Source organism: Erinaceus europaeus, chromosome 6 (genome assembly GCF_950295315.1).
Source record: "Erinaceus europaeus chromosome 6, mEriEur2.1, whole genome shotgun sequence".
Classification (NCBI taxonomy): Eukaryota; Metazoa; Chordata; class Mammalia; order Eulipotyphla; family Erinaceidae; genus Erinaceus; species Erinaceus europaeus.
The window spans coordinates 54,363,253-54,385,319 of record NC_080167.1 but is presented as its reverse complement, the minus strand read 5'-3'; the positions used below and the strand labels follow the sequence as shown (position 1 = coordinate 54,385,319).

Genomic DNA, 22,067 nt, shown 5'->3' with positions numbered 1-22,067 from the left:
GATTTAATTTTCACATCTCATTTTTAATGCTATTGTCATTTTTAAAAATTATACTATGTACTGGGCACTTTGGTTCATGCTTTAAAAATATGATATTGAAACTTGGGCCATATCTCAGCTGATAGAGCACAGGACTTGCACTTCTGGCATTTCTGGCTTGATCCCCACCACTTTATGTACTAGAGTGGTGCTTTGGCCTTCCTCTCTCCCTCTCCTTCCTCCTATCCCTCTTTCTCTCTCCCTTCAAGTTTATCACTGGGGCTTGGTGTAGCTCTACTCTGAATCCTGCTCTTGGTAGCCTTTCCCCCGCCCCTGTTTTACTGGACAGGGCAGAGAGGAATTGAGAGAGGAGAGGGAAATAGAGAAGGAGAGGGAAAGATAGACACCTGTAGACCTGCTTTACTGCTTATGAAGTGACACCCCTGCAAGTGAGGAGTCAGGGGCTCAAACCAGGATTCTTGCAGGGGTCCTTGCTCTTTGTACTATGTGCTCTTAATCTGGAGTGTCACCGCCCAATCCCCTCTCTCCTTTTCTCTCTCCTCTCTATTATCTTGTGTGTCATAAATTAAAAGAAATATTTAAAAACAGTATATCATGTCTTCTTCCAGCAATTCTCTGAAGTAAGCATGCTCAGTCCCATATTATGAATAAGAAAGTTGAGGAAAGAGTCCTAGAGAAGTTAAGTAATTTCCCCAAGCACACAAAATCCAGTGAGTAACAAAATCAGGATGTAAATGGTTTGTGTGCCAAACGACAAAGTCTTTATTTTTCATCATTGCCAGGCAAGTGTGTAGAAGAGAGAGAGAAAGAGAGAGAGAGAGAGAGAGAGAGAGAATGAAAGTTCCCCCAGTGCCAGTAGGGACTAGGACTTGTACCAGGGTTGTACACAGGGCAAAGCAGGTGAGTTCCCAGGTGAGATTTTTTTTTTTTATTATGGGTTTTCAGCCCCAAAGTTTTTTTTTCAATAATTCATGCACTACCTAAAAGCAAATGATATTTTCCTTGCAACTTTTCACTACAGAAGAGATGAAATGATATTGCAATGCAAAGAAGGTCAGAGTTTATTGTTGGCAATTTTATAGCTAAATTCTCACTGAGGATAATAAGTGTTTAAAAATAAATATATGCTGTCTTTCCCAAGTCAGTTATGTTTTGGCTCCAAAGGCTCTCCACTAAATTACAGTTTATTCTTTCTTCAGGTTCAAGTGGTGATAATGGGGAGCAGGGAGTTCACTACTTAGCAAAGGAGGAGTTCAGTTAGCTGACACTGTCTGCCCTTCAACACAGTGTCCATTTTATACTTCTATACTTAATATATATATATTTAGTCCATATATATATTTTAAAAATACATACCTAATATATATTATGTATATACCTGTATGGATATATTATTTAATTATGTACTTACACTGTGTACACTGTATACTATATGTTAGTGTACACTTTGTATAATTACGTTTACTTTATATTATAAAAGGTGCTTCTGTTTTGAGTTGCTCCATATGATTGATGAAGTGAGACTATGCAGACCTGGGAAAGACCACAGTTTATCTCATCTGTTACTTCAGTTCAGTTGCGTGAGCTAATTTACAGGAACTCTGTATTGGTGAAGAGCAAAAGAGAACTGTTCCTGAAATACATCGACTTGACTGGAGCTAAACAGTGTGTGGGGGTGGGCAGTGGGGGGACTCTGTGGTGGAGGGGGAAAATGTAGATTTGATTAATTTAGGATCCCAGAGAGATTCTTTTGCTTCTTAGCTAAGGACTTTGGCTGGCTGTCTACAGTTGCCCTTTGAGAGCCACAAATATTATGCTCACTAAAAGCTATCTATGGCTCAGGTTTGGACCTAGCTAGAAGGGTCAGAGAACACCTCACCCTTTTTTTTTTTTTTTTTCATTGTTATAGTTATTGATGTCATCGTTGTTGGATAGGACAGAGAGAAATGGAGAGAGGAGGGGGAGACAGAGAGGGGGAGAGAAAGATAGATACCTGTAGACCTGCTTCACCACTTGTGAAGCGACTCCCCTGCAGGTGGAGTCGCCAGGGGCTCCACTGAGATTCTTACGCCTGTCCTTGTGCTTTGTGGCATCTGCGCTTAATCAGCTGCACTACTGCCAGACTCCCACACCTCACCCTTTGACATGGTGCTATTCACATGTGAGCAGCCTGACTCAGGAAAGTTGAGGATTGGTGAAAGGACAAAGAAGAAATTTGGGGGCAGTGGACAAGTAATGTGAAACCCTGGACAAATCTAGTGAACTTTCCCTTGTAAGAGCATTGTGCATCAAAATAATTTGATCATAAAAAGGCACGATTAAATCAAGTACTTTTTTTTTCCTCCAGGATTATTGCTGGGGCTCTGTGCCACCACTACAAATCCACTGCTCCTGGTGGCCATTTTGTTTTTTTCATTTTATTGGATAGGACAGAGAGAAATTGAGAGAGGAGGTGGAGACAGAAAGAGAAAGATAGACACCTGCAGACCTGCTTCACGGCTCTTGAAGCTTTCCTCCTGCAGTTGGGGAGCCAGGGGCTTAAACCTGGATCCTTGCTCAGGTCCCTGTGCTTCATATTATGTGCATGTAACTGGGTACACAACTGCCCACCCCCATTTTTAATATTAAAAATATTTTAATGTTGAAGTTGTAAACTTAATCTATGACATTTACATAATGTCAAATGGTTCACATTCAGTAATATGAATTTCTCTTGTTTCTTTACTTATTTTTTATTAAGGAGTTAATGTTTTATAGTGTAGTCTATCTCTCTATCTCTTTCTCAGCACTCCCATCACTACTCTCCCCATTTCCAACCCCACAGATAACAACTATACTTCGCTCACAGTCTTAGATATAAGTTGACTTTTTCCTTCACATTCCTATGGTTTATTCTCTATATTCCACATATGAGTGAAGCCATTCTGTAATTGTCCTTTATCTCCTTACTTGTTTCACTAAGCATAGTCTTATAAATAAAATACTTTAAAACAGAAATTTGAATGTTGAACTTGGAAATTTCACAAAAAGAATAGATTTGCTTTATCTTTGCCTGTTAATGGGATTTCACAAACTAGCTAATAGCCTTAAACTTGGCTGCCAGGTTTAGGAAAATTAGTTTAGGAAGTTATTTTTGTGAAACTTTAATATGTTTTATTTAGAGAGAGTAATTGAAAAAAATTCTAAGGGAGGGGTAGGTAGCTTGATTGATTTCATTTGGATTAATTTTTCTTTAATAGTTATACTCTGAAATACTTCATTATTCAGAATCAGGCTACCACAGAGAGTCAGACAGCTATGCTGCCTTAATTTTGAATATTCATATGAAATTGTATATAGTTATGTAAAAATAATTTTATAAGTAAGGACAGCATTACTTTTTGAGCTTCTGGCATCTGTTTTCTAAGTCATTAACTTATCTTATGGTATTAATCTCTTAGTCTCTTCCTTCTGTCCCTCCTTCCCATCTCTCTTCCTTCCTTTCACTCCCTCTACCTCTATTTTTTGTCTCCTTAATTGAAAGAAAATACAGTTCTCTTTCCATTGCTTTATAGACATCACTGAGGTAGGAGCTGGGCAGTGATACACCCAGTTGAATGCACACATTACCATGTGCAAGAACCCGGACAGATTCAAGCCTCTGGTCTCCACCTGCATATGGAAAGCTTCACTAATATTGAAGCAGTTCTACAGGTGTCTTTCTTTCTCCTTCTATATCTCCTATTCCCCTCTCAATTTCTCTGTGTATTTATCCATTAATAAAATAAAATAAAAATAAATAATTAAATGAGGCAAAATCATCTTCCCAATGTCTAGGAATTTAATCATTATGGAATCTTTTAAAACTCATACTTCTAAATCATTATTCTAGTTCTTGGTTGGCTTATTTCCTTTAAATCTGTTAACTAGCCCAAAGATTATCTCTGGTATTCTCAACAAGAGGCTTTGCTGAGGTTAAACTTTGTTTCTCCTCACCATTCATGTGTTGAGACCTACCCTCTAAGGTGATGGTATTTGGAGGTGGGCCCTGGGGAGATGCCTGGGTGATTAGACTCCACCTTCATGATTGGAACTAGACATTTACAAAAGAGACCCCAGAGAGAGACCCTTATCTCTACCCCTGTATGAAAGAACAACACGAAATCTGTGACCCAACAGAGGATCCTCCACTAACCGGGTTGGCAGCCCAATCAGACTGCCAGCCTCCAGAATTAAGAGAATTAAACTTCTGTGATTTATAAGGTACTTCATCTGTGCTAGTTTGCTAGAACAACTGGAATAAAGAATTTTACTTTTAACCTAACCTTGGCCAAACATCAGCTAAGTCTTAATGTGAAAAAAAACAGAAAGTAAAGGGAACTTATTAAACCCACACCTCTTCAGATGCTACACTCATACACTCATAGGCGTTGCATTTTGTGACAACTTTTGTGTTTGATCTCCTGGGCTATTAGGAACAGAATAGCAGCATACTGTCCTTCTAGGACTAGAGTAGTGGAAATACCCCAAACTAGCTAGGTGACTTAAAACAATAGAAACATTTTCTTTTACAGTTCTGGGGACTAAAAGTCAAAATCAAGGTATCAGAGTCCTCCCTTCAAGCTTCTATTGATTTTTCTGAAAATCTCTTACTTTAAATGGACTTCTTCCTTGTGTGTTTATGTCCAGATTTTTATCTTATTATAAGAACACCTGAGTAATTAACTGGTAAAAGTCAAACCAGGAATTGCTGGCTTCTAGAGCTGTTATACACGCCATAGTCACCTACAGAATGTTGATCATTTTTTTTTAAATTTTTTATTTAAGAAAGGATTAGTGAACAAAAACATAAGGTAGGAGTGGTACAACTCCACACACACAATTCCCACCACCCAATCCCCATAACCCACCCCCTCCCATGGTAGCTTTCCCATTCTCTAGCCCTCTGGGAGCATGGACCCAGGGTCATTGAGGGTTGCAGAAGGTAGAAGGTCTGGCTTCTGTAATTGCTTCCCCGCTGAACATGGGCGTTGACTGGTCGGTCCATACTCCCAGTCTGCCTCTCTCTTTCCCTAGTAAGGTGTGTCTCTGGGGAAGCTGAGCTCCAGGACACATTGGTGGGGTCTTCAATCCAGGGAAGCCTAGCCAGCATCCTGGTGGCATCTGGAACCTGGTGACTGAAAAGAGAGTTAACATATGAAGCCAAACAATTTGTTGAGCAATCATGGATCCCAAGCTTGGAATAGTGGAGAGGAAGTGTTAGGGAGGTACTCACTGCAAACTCTAGTGTACTTCTGCTTTCAGGTATATATTTTGCAGTAGTTTATGGATACGTGTGCACATAAGCTCTCTCTCACAGAAACTGGTGTATATCTAGGTTATGGGACTTTGTTAGAAAGTGAACTACCTGAGATGAAATTAGAGTGTACTATAAAAGGAAAGGTCCCACCCGAGTAATGAAGCTGAAGGGTTGTCATTCCACACGTGAAGTCTCTGGATACAGTCTGAGGTGAAGCATGTTGAGATGGCAATCGATGCTTTGGTTAGGTTGTGATCGGCGGATGCAATATTATTTGGTTTGGATTGGGAGATGCATACGGGAAAGTGGGCCCTATCTAAGGGTTCCAGGACTGGGAGAAGTAGGGGCTCTATAGTGAAGATGTGAGGTTCCTGCTGTCTTAGGGTTCAAAAAGACAATCGATAGTTAATATTATCATCACATTATTTGTTAATTGGGTTAACTTTGAAAAGTCCCTTTGTTATGGTTTGCTGTACAGTACCCATTATCTTGTATATAGCTGTGCTATTGGATGCTTCTAATCTACTTGGTCTAGGCTTTTGAGAGAGTCCGCATATCAAATACATAGCCTATATATTAAAAAGATTCAGTTTGTCTTTTGAGAAACTTTGAGACTTTGATTTCCCCCTCTCATATTAATTAACTACTGATTTATATGTCTACATTTTGCTAGGAGTGTACATAAACACCATTCCCACCACCAAAGGACTGTGACCCATCCCTCCTGCCCACTCCCACCCCCCACTGGCCCAGGAAGCTACATGTCTACCCCTCACCACTGGGTTTTTACTTTGGTGCCCTACTTACAATTTGGTCAGGTCCTGCTTTTAGTTTCCCTTTCAGATCTTCTTAGTCAGCTTCTGTTGATGAGTGGGATCATCCCATACTCATACTTATCTTTCTGACTTAGTTCACTTAACGTAATTCCTTCTATCTCTGTCCAAGATGGGTCAGAGAAGGTGGGTTCATTGTTCTTGATAGCTGCATAGTATTCCATTGTGTATATATACCACAGCTTTCTCAGCCACTCATCTGTTGTTGGGCACCTGAGTTGCTTCCAGGTTTTAGCTATTATGAATTGTGCTGCTATGAACATAGGAGTACACACCTCTTTTTGGTTGGGTGTTATGGAGTCCTTGGGGTATAACCCCAGGAGAGGAATTACTGGGTCATATGGAAGGTCCATGTCTAGCCTTCTGAGAGTTTTCCAGACTGCTCTCCACAGAGGCTGTACCAATTTACATTCCCACCAGCAATGTAAAAGGGTTCCTCTGTCCCCACATCCTCTCCAGCATTTGTTGCTGCTGTCCTTTTTGATGTATGCCATTCTTACAGGAGTGAGGTGGTATCTTAGTGTTGTCTTAATTTGCATTTCTCTGATGATCAGTGACCTAGAGCAGTTTTCCATATGTTTGTTAGCCTTTTGGATCTCCTCTGTAGTGAATGTTTTGTTCATTTCCTCTGCCCATTTTTGGATGGGGTCATTTGCTTTTTTGCGGCTAAGTTTGCTGAGCTCTTTATATATTTTGGTGATTAGTTTCTTGTCTGATTTCTGGCATGTGAAGATCTTCTCCCATTCTGTGAGGGGTCTCTCTGTTTGTTTAATAGTTTCTTTGGATGTGCAGAAGCTTTTCAATTTGATGTAGTCCCATTGGTTTGTTTCTGCTTTAGTCTTCCTTGCAATTGGGTTTGATTCATCAAAGATGTCCTTGAGGTGTAGGTGGGAAAGTGTTTTACCAATGTTTTCCTCTAAGTATTTGATTGTTTCTGGTCTGACATCTAGGTCTTTGATCCATTTGGAGTTGATTTTTGTTTCTGGTGAGATAAAGTGGTTCAATTTCATTCTTCTGCATGTTTCAACCCAGTTTTCTCAGCACCATTTATTGAAGAGAGCCTCCTTTTTCCATTTAATCCTTTGGCCCCCCCTTATCAAAGATTAGATGCCCATAGGTGTTGGGATTTACTTCTGGGCTTTCAATTCTGTTCCACTGGTCTGTGTGCCTATTTTTGTTCCAGTCCCATGCTGTTTTGATGATGATGGCTTTATAATATTGTTTAAGGTCTGGGAGTGTGATGCCTCCATTTCTGTTTCTTTTCCTTAAGATGGTATTGGCAATTCTAGGTGTTTTCAGGTTCCAGATAAATGATTGTAATGTTTGTTCTATTCTCTTAAAGAAGCTTGGTGGAACTTTGATGGGTATTGCATTAAATTTGTATATGGCTCTGGGGAGAATATTCATTTTGATGATATTTATTCTTCCAATCCATGAGCATGGGATATCTTTCCATTTCTTGGTATCAGTTTCTATCTCCTTGAGTAGCGACTCATAGTTTTCAGTATACAAGTCTTTCACTTCTTTGGTCAACTTTATTCCTAGGTATTTGATTGATTTTGCTGAAACAGTAAATGGGAGTGACTTCTGGATGTCTTCTTCTTCAGATTTAGTGTTTGCATAAAGAAATGCCACTGATTTTTGTACATTGATTTTGTAGCCTGATACCTTGCTATATTGCCTAATAACTTCCAGTAATTTTCTACTGGATTCTTTAGGTCTTTCTATGTATACTATCATATCATCTGCAAATAGTGAGAGCTTGACTTCTTCCCTTCCAATCTGTATCCCTTTGATTTCTTTCTCTTGCCTGATTGCTATGGCAAGAACTTCCAATACTATGTTGAAGAGTAACGGTGACAGTGGACAGCCCTGTCTAGTCCCCGATCTAAGGGGGAATGCTTTCAGCTTCTGTCCATTGAGTATGATGTTGGCTGTAGGTTTGCTATATATAGACTCCACTATCTTGAGGAATTTCCCATCTATTCCCATTTTTTGTAGAGTTTTGAGCATGAATGGGTGTTGGATTTTGTCAAAGGCTTTCTCTGCATCTATTGAGATAATCATGTGGTGTTTGGCTTTGCCTTTATTGATGTGGTGAATGACATTGATTGACTTACGAATGTTGAACCAGCCTTGCATTCCTGAGATGAATCCCACTTGGTCATGATGAACAATCTTTTTGATGTGTTGCTGTATCCGGTTGGCCAAGATCTTGTTTAATATTTTGGCATCTATGTTCATCAGAGATATTGGTCTGTAGTTTTCCTTTTTTGTTCTGTCCCTATCAGCTTTTGGTATCAGGGTGATGTTGGCTTCATAGAAGGTGGAAGGGAGTATTCCTGTTTCTTCAATCTTATGGAATAGCTTAAGAAGTATGGGTATGAACTGTTTCCTGAAAGTTTTGTAGAATTCATTTGTGAAGCCATCTGGTCCAGGACTTTTGTTGTTGGGGAGATTCTTAATAACGGTTTCAATTTCTTTGTCTGTGATTGGTGCATTTAGATTTTGTAGTTCTTCTTGGTTCAGTTTTGGAAGTGCATAGGTTTCTAGGAATTGTTCCATTTCTTCCAGATTCTCTAGCTTGGTGGCATATAGTTCTTTATAGAAGCAGGATTCTCTGGATTTCTGTGGTGTCAGTTGTGATATCTCCTGCATCGTTTACAATTCTATTAATTTGAGTCTTCTCTCTTTTTTTGTTTGGTGAGTCTGGCTAGGGGTTTGTCAATTTTGTTTAATCTTTCGAAGAACCAACATTTGGCTTCATTGATCTTTTGTATGGTTCTTTTATTTTCGATGTTGTTTATTTCTGCTCTAACTTTAGTGATTTCTGTCCTTCTGGTTGCTTTAGGGTTCCTTTGTTCCTCTTCCTCTAAGTCCTTGAGGTGTGCAGAAATGTTGATCATTTTAAGAAGCTCACATCCCTTCCTACTCTATCCCAACCCCTAATATGAAATTTTCTTTTCCAACTGTTATTTTGTTTACTCTGTCTATTTGTTTGTTTACAAAAATACTTCTTAGCTCTAGTTTATGGTGATACTGGGGATTGAATATCAAACATGAAAGTCTTTTTGCATAACCTTTATGCTATCTTCCCAGCCCCCAAACTAGTTTTTATCACACTTCTTCATATATCTCACAGATGCATCTGCAGCGAGGCCTATGTACTCCAGGAAATATAGTCTAACTTGATTTAGTTTGTTTTTTTCTCAAATTATGAGCTCTTGATTATCATTTCACATTGTTACCTATCCCATCAAGAACCAGTCTGTATTGGTAACCTCCCCTCAGGCCCTCAGTCTTCTACATGCTGGCTTTTTGCATCTGAGAGAGCAGTTGAACCAGTTAGATGACAGTGCATGCCTGAAATTATATTCTTTAAATAATTAATGAATATATTCAATAACTACTTACTGTGCTTCAGATTCATAAATGTGTTTTGACTTTTCAGATTCTTTTTAATATTGAACACTGACTTCTCAGCACTTTCCCTCTGAATTAGATTTAGAGGGTAAACCTTAAGTTGGGTAGATTCTCTATTCTTTGGCTTCCAGCCTCATTTCCAGGCTGGAAGCCTTGATGGTGCTGTGTATTTATAGAATATAGTTTGAGGAAAATGCCAAGTGTGAACAGTTGACTACATTTGAGTAATCAGGGAACTAAGTACTTTTTTTTTATTGCTGTAGTTATTGTTATTATTGATGTCATTGTTGTTGGATAGGACAGAGAGAAATTGAGAGAGGAGGGGAAGACAGAGAAGAGGAGAGAAAGACGGACACCTGCAGACCTGCTTCATCACTTGTGAAGCGACTTCCCTGCAGGTGGAGAGCCAGGGGCTCGAACCGGGATCCTTATGCCAGTCCTTGAGCTTCATGCCCCACGTGTGCTTAACCCACTGCGCTACTGCCCAACTCCCCAGAACTATGTACTTACAAAACTTTGGGTCCCTGTTCTCTGTGTCTATTTCATTACTGATTTGTTTTTATGAGGACACCTAACAACCCTGGACCTTAAAGGTAGAATATGCATAGAAGATTATTCTCTATTTTTGTTTTGAAAATTTATCAGCCTTAGCATTTTTAGACCTTCTCCCTGCAAATGTTAGCTAAGTTCTTTAATGTAAAAAATTAAAATGATACAAGTTCAACAATAGCTTTATTAACTCTTCCTTGCTAAGAGTTTAGTTATCAGCATGCTTCCTGCTGATAAGGTAAACACTTCCTTCCTTTCAGCTGATGACTGGGAGTTTGCAGGAAAACAGAATCAAAGAGATTATTAGTCACCAGTACTAGAACTTTTCTAAAGATTAAGCAGTTAAAACTATAAAACATACAGTTATTTCCAGGACATTATTTTATTTCAGGATAGCTGATGTTTAATGGCACGTTTATTATATTTACCTCAGATTGAATGGAAAAATAAATGCTTTTTATTTTTTCCAGGTTGCTATGGTGGTTTTTCCCTCAGTAAATGGATAGAAGGGTAATGATGGCAGTGTTCAGCATTGCCATGCTGTTGCTGGAGTGCCTGGATAGGGCAGAAGCCTGTAAGAAGGCATAGAATAGAACCAGGAGTAAGGAGGGTTTGTGTGGAGTAGGCCTTGGAAGAGGTCTCCAGTAGACCCAGATCAGTCATCCATTGCCCTTTCTTTCCTTTTCCCTCCTTCCCCTCCACCTTCACTTCCTCCTTTTTTTTTTTTTTTAATAAAATGGACACACCGACAAAATTTATTTAGGATAAAAGGGTACAGTTTCACAAAGTCTGCACCACCAGAACTCTGTATCCCATCCCCAGCCTTGATAGCTTTCCTATTCTTTAACCTGAGTAGGGACTCAGGGTCATTATGGGGTGCAGAAGGTGCAAGGTTTGGCTTCTGTAATTGCTTCACTGCTGAACATGGGCATTGACATATTGATCCATACTCCCAGCCTGTATCTCTCTTTCCCTAGTGCGGCAGGACTCTGGGGAAGTGGGGTTCCAGGACACATCTGCCCAGGGAAGTCCAGTAGGCATCATGTTAGCATCTGGAACCTGGTGGCTGAAAAAAAGAGTTAAGATGTAAAGCAGAACAAATTGTTGACTAATCATGAACCTAAAGGCAAGAATATGGCAGATGAAGATTTGGGGTCTCCATTTTGTAAGTAGCTAGTTGGTCTATTTTAGGTATAGTCCAAAGGCCCATGACTTTATTAGTTTTTGCCTGAGCCTGACATCTGATATGCAGGTGGACCCAAGTTATTGTCTGGGGAGATGATGTCATGGCTGGACAAAGGACTAGAAAGCTGGATCAAGGAAGAGAGTAGCTCCCAAATATGGGAAAAGTGTATAAATATTGTTGACTGTAACCTCCATTGATTTGATCTGGTGCCCATATTCAGCATAGGAGCCTATGTAACACCTGCATCCCTGTAGGTCCAAGCTTGCATTCTGTGGTCGTGAGTAGGAATGTTCCAAGTTGCACCAATTTCAGGACCCATCTTCCTCAGATGGTAGATACAGTATGTTATTCAACCTCCCTTCAGAGGATGGAACATTCTCTACCATTGTTGATCCACATTGAGGGCAGGGTCCTGTGGGGGCCCACATTGGGGTCCATTATGTTGTTCCTGATGGAGATGACCAGTGACAGTGGACCTCTTTTCCTTCTTCTTTCCCTTCTTCTTTTCAGCGTTAAAACTGGGGTTTGTGGCCTGGGGCCTGCGGCCTGCACTGCTCCTGGTGACTATTTTTTTTTCCTTTTTTTTCTTCTTGCTTTATTTGACAGGACAGTGAGAAATTGAGAGGAGGGTGGGGAAGATAGATAGATGCCTGTAGTGCCTATTTCACCTACGACTCACAAAGTTTCTCCTCTGTAGATGAGAACCATGGGCTTGAACCATGTGTGCACTCTACTGAGTGTATCACAATAAGGCCACTTTATCATTTATTTTCAGTTACTTAAGTGCAGGTATAGAACACAACTCTCTTTAATATCTTTCATATTTACTTTTCTTTCACCCAGACAGGTAGCAAGAATGATGGAGAGAATTTGAGGAATCTAAACATCATTTCCTGATGGTTAACTGGTTGATATACTTTATTTCATCTAAAGTCTTTTTTAATTTTCATGCTGACTTTTTAAAAAATAATTTATTTATTTATTCATGAGAAAGACAAGTGAAGATATAGAAAGAACTAGACATCACTCTGGTACATGTGTAGCTGGGGATTGAACTCAGGACCTCATGGTTGAGAACTCAATGCTTTATCTACTGTGTCACTTCCCAGACCACTGCATGTTGACTTTTTTATTGCCACTGGGGTTATCACTGGGCTCTGTACTTGCATGATGAATTCACTGTTCCTGGTGGACATTTTTTTTCCTTTTATTTGCTAGGACAGAAAGAAATCAACAGATGAGAGGTATATAGAGAGGGTAAGGAAAGGGAGACACCTGCAGCACTGCCTCACTTCTCCTGAAGCTTCCCCCTGTAGGTGAGAGCTCAGGGATTGAACTGTGTTCCTTGAGTATGGTAACATGAGGTTTAACTGGATACACCATCACCTGGCCCTCCCTCCAGTCTTTTCTATATCACCTTTTTCTTCTGACTTCGTCACCTCATCCTAACACCCACCCAAGTTAAATGCATGGCTGACAATGACATAATTAAAAAAAATCTATTTATTTATTTTAAAAATATTTATTGGCTAGAAACAGAGAAATAAAGGGGGGAAAGGAGATGGAGAGATGAAGAGAGGAGAGACACCTTCAGCACGGATCCATTGTTCATGAAGCTTTCCTCTGCGGGTGGGGACCAGGTCCTTGTGCATTGTAACATATGTGCATTGTAACATGTGTGCATTGTAACATGTGTGCATTGTAACATGTGTGCTTTACTAGGTGTGCCTCTGCCAAACCCTTATTTTTTTAATAATTGTACAATTTGCAAACATTTTTATCACTTTAGTATTTGTGGGTACCTACCATTATTTCCATTTTAAATGAAAAATAGATAACTGGTATTTTCTAGAAACTTTGCCATATCTGTCTCCAACAGGAGCAGATGGATTTAGAAACAGATTTTTTTCCCTGTGACTCAGGATAAACTTATAATAAGAGGTTGCTAATTCCAAAATACTACACAAAAGCAAACAGTGCAGTGAACAAGATGCTTTTGCTTTTTCTTGGCTTCAGATAAATCTACATTTATACGAAGAGTGTAATTAGAGTAATTCTTCATGTAGAAAGTTCTTAATATTAAACATCAGCAGCATTTGTAACAACTATATGCATGACAATTTACCAAGTAATATGTTTTAGAATTATATTCTCATTATTGAAAATAAACATAAACAATTCTGTTCCATAGGAGGCGCAGAAATAGTAAATTAAAATGAATAGCTCTGCTACTCACTGTGAAAAGAAGCTGACAAGACAGAATGAAATCATGTGGCTTTTGCTTCATTTTTAGCATTTTGAACAATTTTTTTCTTCCCTAGAATCTAGCACAATAGGAGTTTTGTATTGCCTGACATTTCTTTTGACTGACACTGGGATAGTATGTGTTTATATAGTTTCTAAACCATATTTTCTATTTTGTAACTAACTCCCTTTTCATCGCTAGTTAACTCCAAACCTTTTACAATTTAATCCAAAAGACTCAAATTATATAGTCTTTGAAAAACTTTACTATCTAGTGGGAATTATACTTCCTATTTACTTTTATTTTTAATTTAAAAAGATCTACCACAAATAGATTTCTTTTCAAGTAGCATTTAAAATACCTGACATATAAACTCTGCTTGAGCTAGGACATATGCTCAATAAATGCACTGGCACTGAATGAGTGAATGACATTGAAAAATAATTGTATTTTACATGATTTTATTGAAGAGATATTTACTTACAAGATTGTTGTTGTTGTCACAGGGGTAGAGTTCCATGTCTTCCCCAAATAAGTGTGAGCACATCTCAACTTCCACAAAAAGGTCATCCTCCTCCACCACAGGGCTCTGGAAAGCCAGCTCCCTCTTAACACCACATCTTCCCCCTTCTCAGGCCCCAGATCTGCTGCATAATACTTTGCTAGTTTCTTAGGTTCTAACTATGAGGGGAGCTATTTTTATCTCATTCAAAATTTAGAAATACAAAGATATATTTGAATTTCTTTAAAAAATATTTTATTTATTATTGGCTACAGACAGAGAGAAATTGAGAGGCAAGGGGGAGATAGAGGAGAGAGGCAGACACCTGCATTACTGCTTCACCACTTTTGAAGCTTTCCCCCTGCGGGTGAGGGCCAGGGACGTAAACCCAGGTCCCTGTGCACTGTAATGTGAGTACTTAACCAGGTGCAATAGCTCCTGGCCCCAATGGACTGGAATTTCTATCATATTTACCAAATTAGCTCTTTCCCAGTACTCTATAGTTTTTATAATTAAAATTCATACTGTTGAGCTTCCAAATCAATGGTGTTGCCCTTTGTTATGCCAAACTTCAGAAGTAGTGAGAACATGAAGGAGAGAAAGAAAACACCAGGGCTTCAAGCTCCAACAGTTTCCTTCTCTGCATTTTAAAAATATTGGATTTTTTAAAGAAAAGATTCATACATAAGCATTATTACTGAGAAGAGATACCTTAAAGTAAAATTGTGCATTAAAAAAAATAAGACTTGTTCATTTTAAAATCTAGGATTGGGGGTCGGGTGGTGGCGCAGTGGGTTAAGCTCATGTGGCGCAAAGCACAAGGACCCACATAAGGATCCCTGTTCGAGCCCCCAGCTCCCCAACTGCAGGGGAGTCACTTCACAGGCGGTGAAGCAGGTCTGCAGGTGTCTTTCTCTCCCCCTCTCTGTCTTCTCCTCCTCTCTCCATTTTCTCTCTGTCCTATCCAACAATGAACAACGTCAACAATGGCAATAATAATAATAACCACAATGAGGCTACAACAACAAGGGCAACAAAGGGGGGAAAAATAGCCTCCAGGAGCCGTGGATTCATGGTGCAGGCACTGAGCCCAGCAATAACCCTGGAGGGAAAAAAAAATCTAGGGTTAAATACACTGTGGGCTATTAGAGCTATAAGTGGGCAAATAGAATAAGCACTGTAATATATTTTTTTTTAGAAATTTTATGCTTTTATTTATTTATTCCCTTTTGTTGCCCTTGTTTTATTGTTGTAGTTATTATTGTTGTTGTTGTTATTGTGTCATTTTTGTTGGATAGGGCAGAGAGAAATGGAGAGAGGAGGGGAAGACAGAGAGGGGGAGAAAAAGAGAGACGCCTTTAGACATGCTTCACCGCTTGTGAAGCGACTCCCCTGCAGGTGGGGAGCCGGGGGCTCGAACCGGGATCCTTACACCAGTCCTTGGACTTTGCGCCACCTGTGCTTAACCCGTCGTGCTACCAACTCCCTAGCATTGTAATATTTCAAAACGTCACCGAATGCCAAGAATTCGATACTACTATTCCAATTTAGTGACTCGTTTTAGGCTACTTGTGCCCTGTTATTTACAGACATTTACCAGGAAATGTAAAACAATAGGAAAGGACAGTGGGAAAATATTGTACAGGTTTTCAGAAGAGTCAACTCTGATTTTAAAGACTAAATTAGATTGTTTGATGAACTGAGGGGAAATAAAAATGCAGAGGCCCAGAAAGATATCTCACTGGGTTGATGCACCTGCACTGTCATGTATGTATCTCCACCATACTGGAGGAAGCTGTGTTTAGTGCTGTGATACCTTCTCTCCGCCCAGCCCCCCATACACACACACCCATTCCTGCCTTGTCTCTCTTTCTTTTTAAATTTTTTAAAAATTATCTTTATTTATTGGATAGAGACAGCCAGAAATCAAAAGGGAGGGGGGAATAGAGAGGGAGAGAGACAGAGAGACACTTGCAGCACTGCTTCACCACTCACAAAGCTTTCCCGTATAGGTGGGGACCAGGGGCTCAAACCCGGGTTCTTTTTTTTTTTCCTCCAGGGTTATTGCTGGGCTCAGTGCCTGCACCATGAATCCACCGCTCCTGGAGGCTATTTTTCCCCCTTTTGTTACCCTTGTTGTTGTAGCCTCATTGTGGTTATTATTGCCATTGTTGACGTTGTTCATTGTTGGATAGGACAGAGAGAAATGGAGAGAGGAGGGGAAGACAGAGAGGGGGAGAGAAAGATAGACACCTGCAGACCTGCTTCACCGCCTGTGAAGCGACTCCCCTGCAGGTGGGGAAACGGGAGCTCAAACCATAATGATGTGCTCAACTAGGTGCACCACCACTCCTGGTCCTGCCTATCTCACTTTCTTTTTTTATTTATTTATTTAATTTATTTTTATATTATATTTTATATTATATTTTATTTATTTTTATATTATAGAATTACATGTCAACAGGGGTTTGAAGTCCCACCACCAGAATTCTGAATCTTCAGTCTACCTACTGTAATCCACCACAGTTTCCCCAAGGTTATAGACATGGACTAAGTATCATCTCTACTTTCTATCTAAAAAAGTTGATTCAGTGGTGAAGCAGCCCCAATGATGATAATTTAAAAAATAATATATATGTATGCATAAATGATATATCCAAGCTTCCATTACCTGCTTCTATTATATTAGGCAGCCACAAAGTTATTTCCCTCCAAATTTTTTTTTCATTGTATTGTTTCATACAGTTGGTTTCAAAGACTATAGGAACTAATCATGAAGTCTACAAAATTGAGGTGATAGAATGATTTTGCTCACCTATAATTGTTAGTAAAATGTTTTACATCTGAAGACAACTAACTATATGGATCCCTCTGCTGAACAACTTCCGGGAGCACAGTTAATGGAATATGCTGTGATGGTGCCCCTGGAGTTGTGCATTGGGACTGAGTATGAAAACTGCTGATTTTGGTTTCAGGAATATTTTCCATGTGTTGTTATAGCAGGAAAAATATTTCATAATCTTTCGTGGTACTCATGTTTCTCTAAAATTCACCACAGTACTTGAACGATGTCAGCACGTCTAATTTTAAGCAGCCTGTTCACAGGATTTTAACCAGAAATAAAAGCAAAAACTTTATAGGATACAAGAAAGTTACTACCCTGTGCTACTAATTTAAAGTCTAAAACCACAGTGATTTTCAAATACAAGCAGGAAAATGACATCTCAGGATACTGCTAGCATGGTGAGCTGGCATCAGATTTTTTCACTGTTATCAATATTCTTCTTTGAATTCTGCTTAAGATGTTGAGTGGAGATTCTGTATGGAGTATATTTTCAGTTAAGTGAGATTCAGTAGGGAGAGTTTTTATTTTTTCCACTTATCAAAAACTCTTCTGTCTCACTGCACATGAGGGTTTTGCAGATGGTGACTAGTAGTCATGATCTCAGTCTAAGTGTCTTAAATTTTAACTCATGTCAGTTTCATTTTATTCATATGACAATTACATTTATGCACACTGATCAGGAGGTACCATTATTGTTAAACTTGAAAAGACTTGCTATAGTATAAGAAAAGGTACTTGGAATAATCTACCAAATCAATATATTGTGTATTGTAAATGTTCATAGTGTATTTTCTTTTTACATTTTTTCACTTTTTCTTTCTATTATATTTGATGGGACAAAGAGAATTTGAGAGGGGAGTGGGATATAAAGAGAAAGAAAGAGAGACACCTGTAGACCTGCTTCACTGCTCCTGCTTCCCCCCTGCAGGTGGAGAACAGCGGTTTTGTATTTTTAGTGAGAGAGAGACAGAGAAGCAGACCACTGCACTGCTTAGCTTTAACTGATGGTGGTACAAGGACTCAAATCTTTGAGCTTTGGGGCATGCAACTCTGCTGCTCTGTCACTTAGGCTCACCCAAACCTATAAATGAATTCTAAGAAAATAGAAAAAATAGGCCCAAATATATTAAAGTAATATTTTTCAGTCACCCATAACTGCTGCTGGGAAAATATTTCCCCTCCAATATTGTCCTTAAGTTTTTCTAAATTTGCCTTTAATATTTGAGAGTTCCTTAAACTTTACTGACTCCCTAGATCATTCTTTCCCTTTCCATTCTAAAATCTCTTTCTGAATTTCCACAAACTGTATCTGTAGGATCTCATAATTAAGTACCTGGCACTACCAGATTGCTAGAGTGGAGTCCTGGCCCCACCACTTAGAAGCTTTGAGCAAGCCACTTGACCTCTGCTTATATTGTTTGCTCATTGGAAAATTGTAGACAATACTAGTGGTCCCTGCTTCTTTATATGGTTGTTCAGAGTATTAAAATAGAAAATGCCTGAAAAGCACATCTGATTGCTCAGCGAGTGACTGCAGGTTTTCACTGTGTGCCACATGCTGCAGCATTAGAATATTTGTTGCAATGATTTGCCTTAATTACTATCCTAACACGTGATACGAACACACTCAGGAAACATCTGCTACTGTACTTTTCATTATTATCTACTTAGGTATTATCTTCTGTCTTCTGCTGGCTTTTAGATGCAAGTTCCCTGGGCCAGGAACTGTGTAATTAACTCTTTTCTGTTACTAATAGAATTTAGTATGTAGAAAGGGTTTAGGTTCACAGCAGCACTGAGTAAAGCAGAGATCCCATATAGTCCCTGCTTCACCATGTATAGTCTCTCCCATTGTCACAACTTCTACCAGAGCAGGACATTCCTTACAGTTGATGAACTGAACCTAGGACCAGGGAGATAGCTCAGCATTAGCTTACTGAACTTGTATGCAAGAGGCTCCAAAGATCCCAAGTTTGATCCCCAATACTACTATGTGCCAGAGCAGAGCAGTTCTCTGTTGTCTCTCTCATTACAGTAAATATATGGGTAAATATATTTACTTATTTATTGGTGACCCTACACTAACACATCATGATCACTCCAATTCCATAACTGACATTAGAGTTCTGTCTTGTTGCTGTACATCCTATGAGTTTGGATGAGTCTATAATGACTTAAATTCATCATTACAATATCACAGGGAGTAATTTTACTGCCCTGAAATCTTCTGTCTCCTGGAAGTCCATCGTTCCTTTTCCTTCAATCCTGGCAACCTCTGAATATTTTACTTTCTTCATAGTTTCTCCATTTCCAGAAAGTTTTTTTACTTGAGATTCTACAGTAGCTATTTCAAACAGAGTTCTTTCATTTACTTATACTCATATATGTTGCTTGTAAATCTTTTGTGACTTGATAGCTCATTTGTTGTTACTGCTGAATAATATTCCACTGTCTGTATGGAACACCATTTATCCATTCACGTGGTTGTCCCCAATTTCTGGCATTTATGAGTAAACTTACTATAATTGTCAGTGTGCATGTTTTTCTATTGGCATGTCACACATGCTCTCATTTTCTATAGTCCCTCAAAGGAGGGCAAGGATATTTAGCACTTAAAATTCTGGATGTTAGATTTGAAAGTACATAGGAAAAATAACTGAGGCATGTGGCATTCACTAACAATACTCATATGGCCCATTGTATCTACAAGTATGAAATAGTTACCTAAATATACTAAAGACAAATTTCAGAATAACATTAAAAAACACCATGTCTGGGGCAGGAGAGGTAGCATTTGTAGTTATGCAAAGGCTTTCATGCCTGAGGCTCCAAGGTCCCAGGTTCAATCATGTATATCCTCTAAGCCAGAACTGAGCAGAGCTCAGTTTTTTTCTACTATGGATGAAAAAAAAATACCATGTTTGATATAGTGAGAATAAGAACCAAAACCATTGCACCAGTGACAGAACAAATGGTTTTGTAAAGGAATAAACCTAATAACTTGTGGCTATCATTTTTCTCTTACTGTTTTTAATTGCTTTATTATTTTAGCACACCTGTATGATTTTTTTTCCATGTTAGGCATTGTGCATTTCAATTGTCTTTTGTTTAATTGTAATATTGAATGTTTATCCACTTGCCTACACCTATTTTGAGTCCACTGACCTTTGTTGTTCTTGCAGGCTGTGGTGGGGAATTGTCTGGGGCCACAGGCTCCTTCAGCAGCCCCGGATATCCTAACTCATATCCTCCCAACAAGGAGTGCATCTGGTACATTCACACAGCCCCTGGGAGCAGCATTCAGCTCACCATCCATGACTTTGATGTGGAGTATCACTCAACCTGCAATTATGATGCCCTGGAGGTAGGGCTTTAGCTTGTTTTCAGCAATTTCCAAAATGTGGGGTTAGAACTGGAAATCATTCTGCAGAGATCCCCACTTCCCTCCTCCCCCAACCCCCCAGTGGCTAGTAGAATTCTGTTTTCAGCTGTTCTGATGAGTGTCCACCTCCATGAATGATGATTATAGATATGAGAAAGCAGAATCATTCTTCTAAGGACTCCCACCAAGGGATTGGTAACTCTCACATGCTGAGTGAGAGAAAGGTCCTGGGGGCGGGGGTGGGGAGCAGAAAGCAGCCAATGGAGAGTGGAGGGTGAAGTGTGGCAGAGGAATTGCCCAGCCATTGGCAGCTGACATTTGAGGGGCTGCACTGTGAAGGTGCAAAACACAATAGCTGTAGAGACTGTAAAAAGTGTTGACTTAGGGTCCAGCCTGGTCTCAGTGGCTTGAGCTCATGTCTGACAGAGTGTGGGGCCCTGGCACTACATGGGAGCACCATGAGAAGCACCAAAAGGGTGATGGAATCTCTCTCACATTTTTTTCCTCCCTCTCTTTCTTCCTTTCCAAGTAACTAGATAAAAGCAGTTGGTTCAGGAAGGCTGCTTAATTGTATAGTACCTGTGCAAAGTCTTTAGTCCATTTCCCCAACAGCTCAAATATATAAAAATTTAAAAGCTTGCTGGGAGTTGGGCAGTAGCACAGTGGGTTAAGCGCATGTGGCACAAAGAGCAAGGACCAGCATAAGGATCCCGGTTCGAGCCCCTGGCTCCCCACCTGCAGGAGAGTCGCTCCACAGGCAGTGAAGCCGCTCCACAGGCAGTGAAGCAGGTCTGCAGGTGTCTATCTTTCTCTCACCTTCTCTGTCTTCTCCTCCTCTATTTCTCTCTGTCCTATCTAACAATGACAACATCAATAACAACAATAATAACTACAACAACAATAAAAAGACAACAAGGGCAACAAAAGGGAAAATAAATAAATACAATTTTAAAAAATTTAAAAGCTTGCATGGTGGGAAGCATTTGAGACTAAGAACTTCTCTTTTTTTCTATTGTCAGTATCACTCTGTTCAATAAATATTAATTTATAGATTTTTTTGTCACAAAAATATACTTCCACATTCTTCCAAGATAGGTATCAGTATGTTACACCTTCAACCAAGTCATCATTTTCCCACCACAGGTAAGAATTTTTCTAATGCTACTAAAATAGCATGTCTCAGATAATTAAGATGATTTTTGAGAATTTAATACAATCATATTTTTATTGCAAAAACCTAGTCATAATGTAGTCATATATGTCATGATGATGTAGTTGGTTGTCGGAAAAGTCATGACACATTCTTGCACTGTAAAACATAGAAAAATACATCATAACTTTTCTGACAACCTAATAAGTATATAAATATATGTCTTGAACTTTGATCTGTTTGCAAAGCTTAATGTCTTCAAGTACCCACAAAATTCCTGTGACCTCAAAAGGTCATAACAAGGATTCTTGGTCTAGTAGACCTTAGACTCTATGAGTGCTCAATGTTGATGTGGTTTGTTTTGATTTACTGTTGCATCCCTAGTGCTGCAGAGTCCTTGGAAAATGCCAAACACTCAACATATATTGTGGAAAGACGGAAAAGCGTCTATACCACTGATTGACTCACCATAGCAGTGCACATTTGTGAGGAGTTGCCAAGGGATTCTTTTGCACACATTTTCTCATTTGAGTGTTAGCTAGTCCTGTGACATAAGAAAATTTCTTTCCCATTTTACTGTTATCAAAACCAAGATTCAGGAGCCAGGTGGTGGCACACCTGGTTAAGCACACATTTCATAATGCACAAGGACCTGGGTTCAATTCTCTGGGTTC

At 39.3% G+C, this 22,067-nt stretch overlaps 1 protein-coding gene across 1 annotated transcript in view; it reads left to right on the top strand.

The window, feature by feature from the left end:
• The window catches only part of CUBN (cubilin), a 289,660-nt gene that overhangs the window by 106,570 nt on the left and 161,023 nt on the right, over positions 1-22,067 (top strand). The window contains exon 29 of the mRNA XM_060192232.1: positions 20,044-20,225. Within this exon, the coding sequence (XP_060048215.1) occupies positions 20,044-20,225 (182 nt within the window). The remainder of the gene's footprint in view (positions 1-20,043; positions 20,226-22,067) is intronic.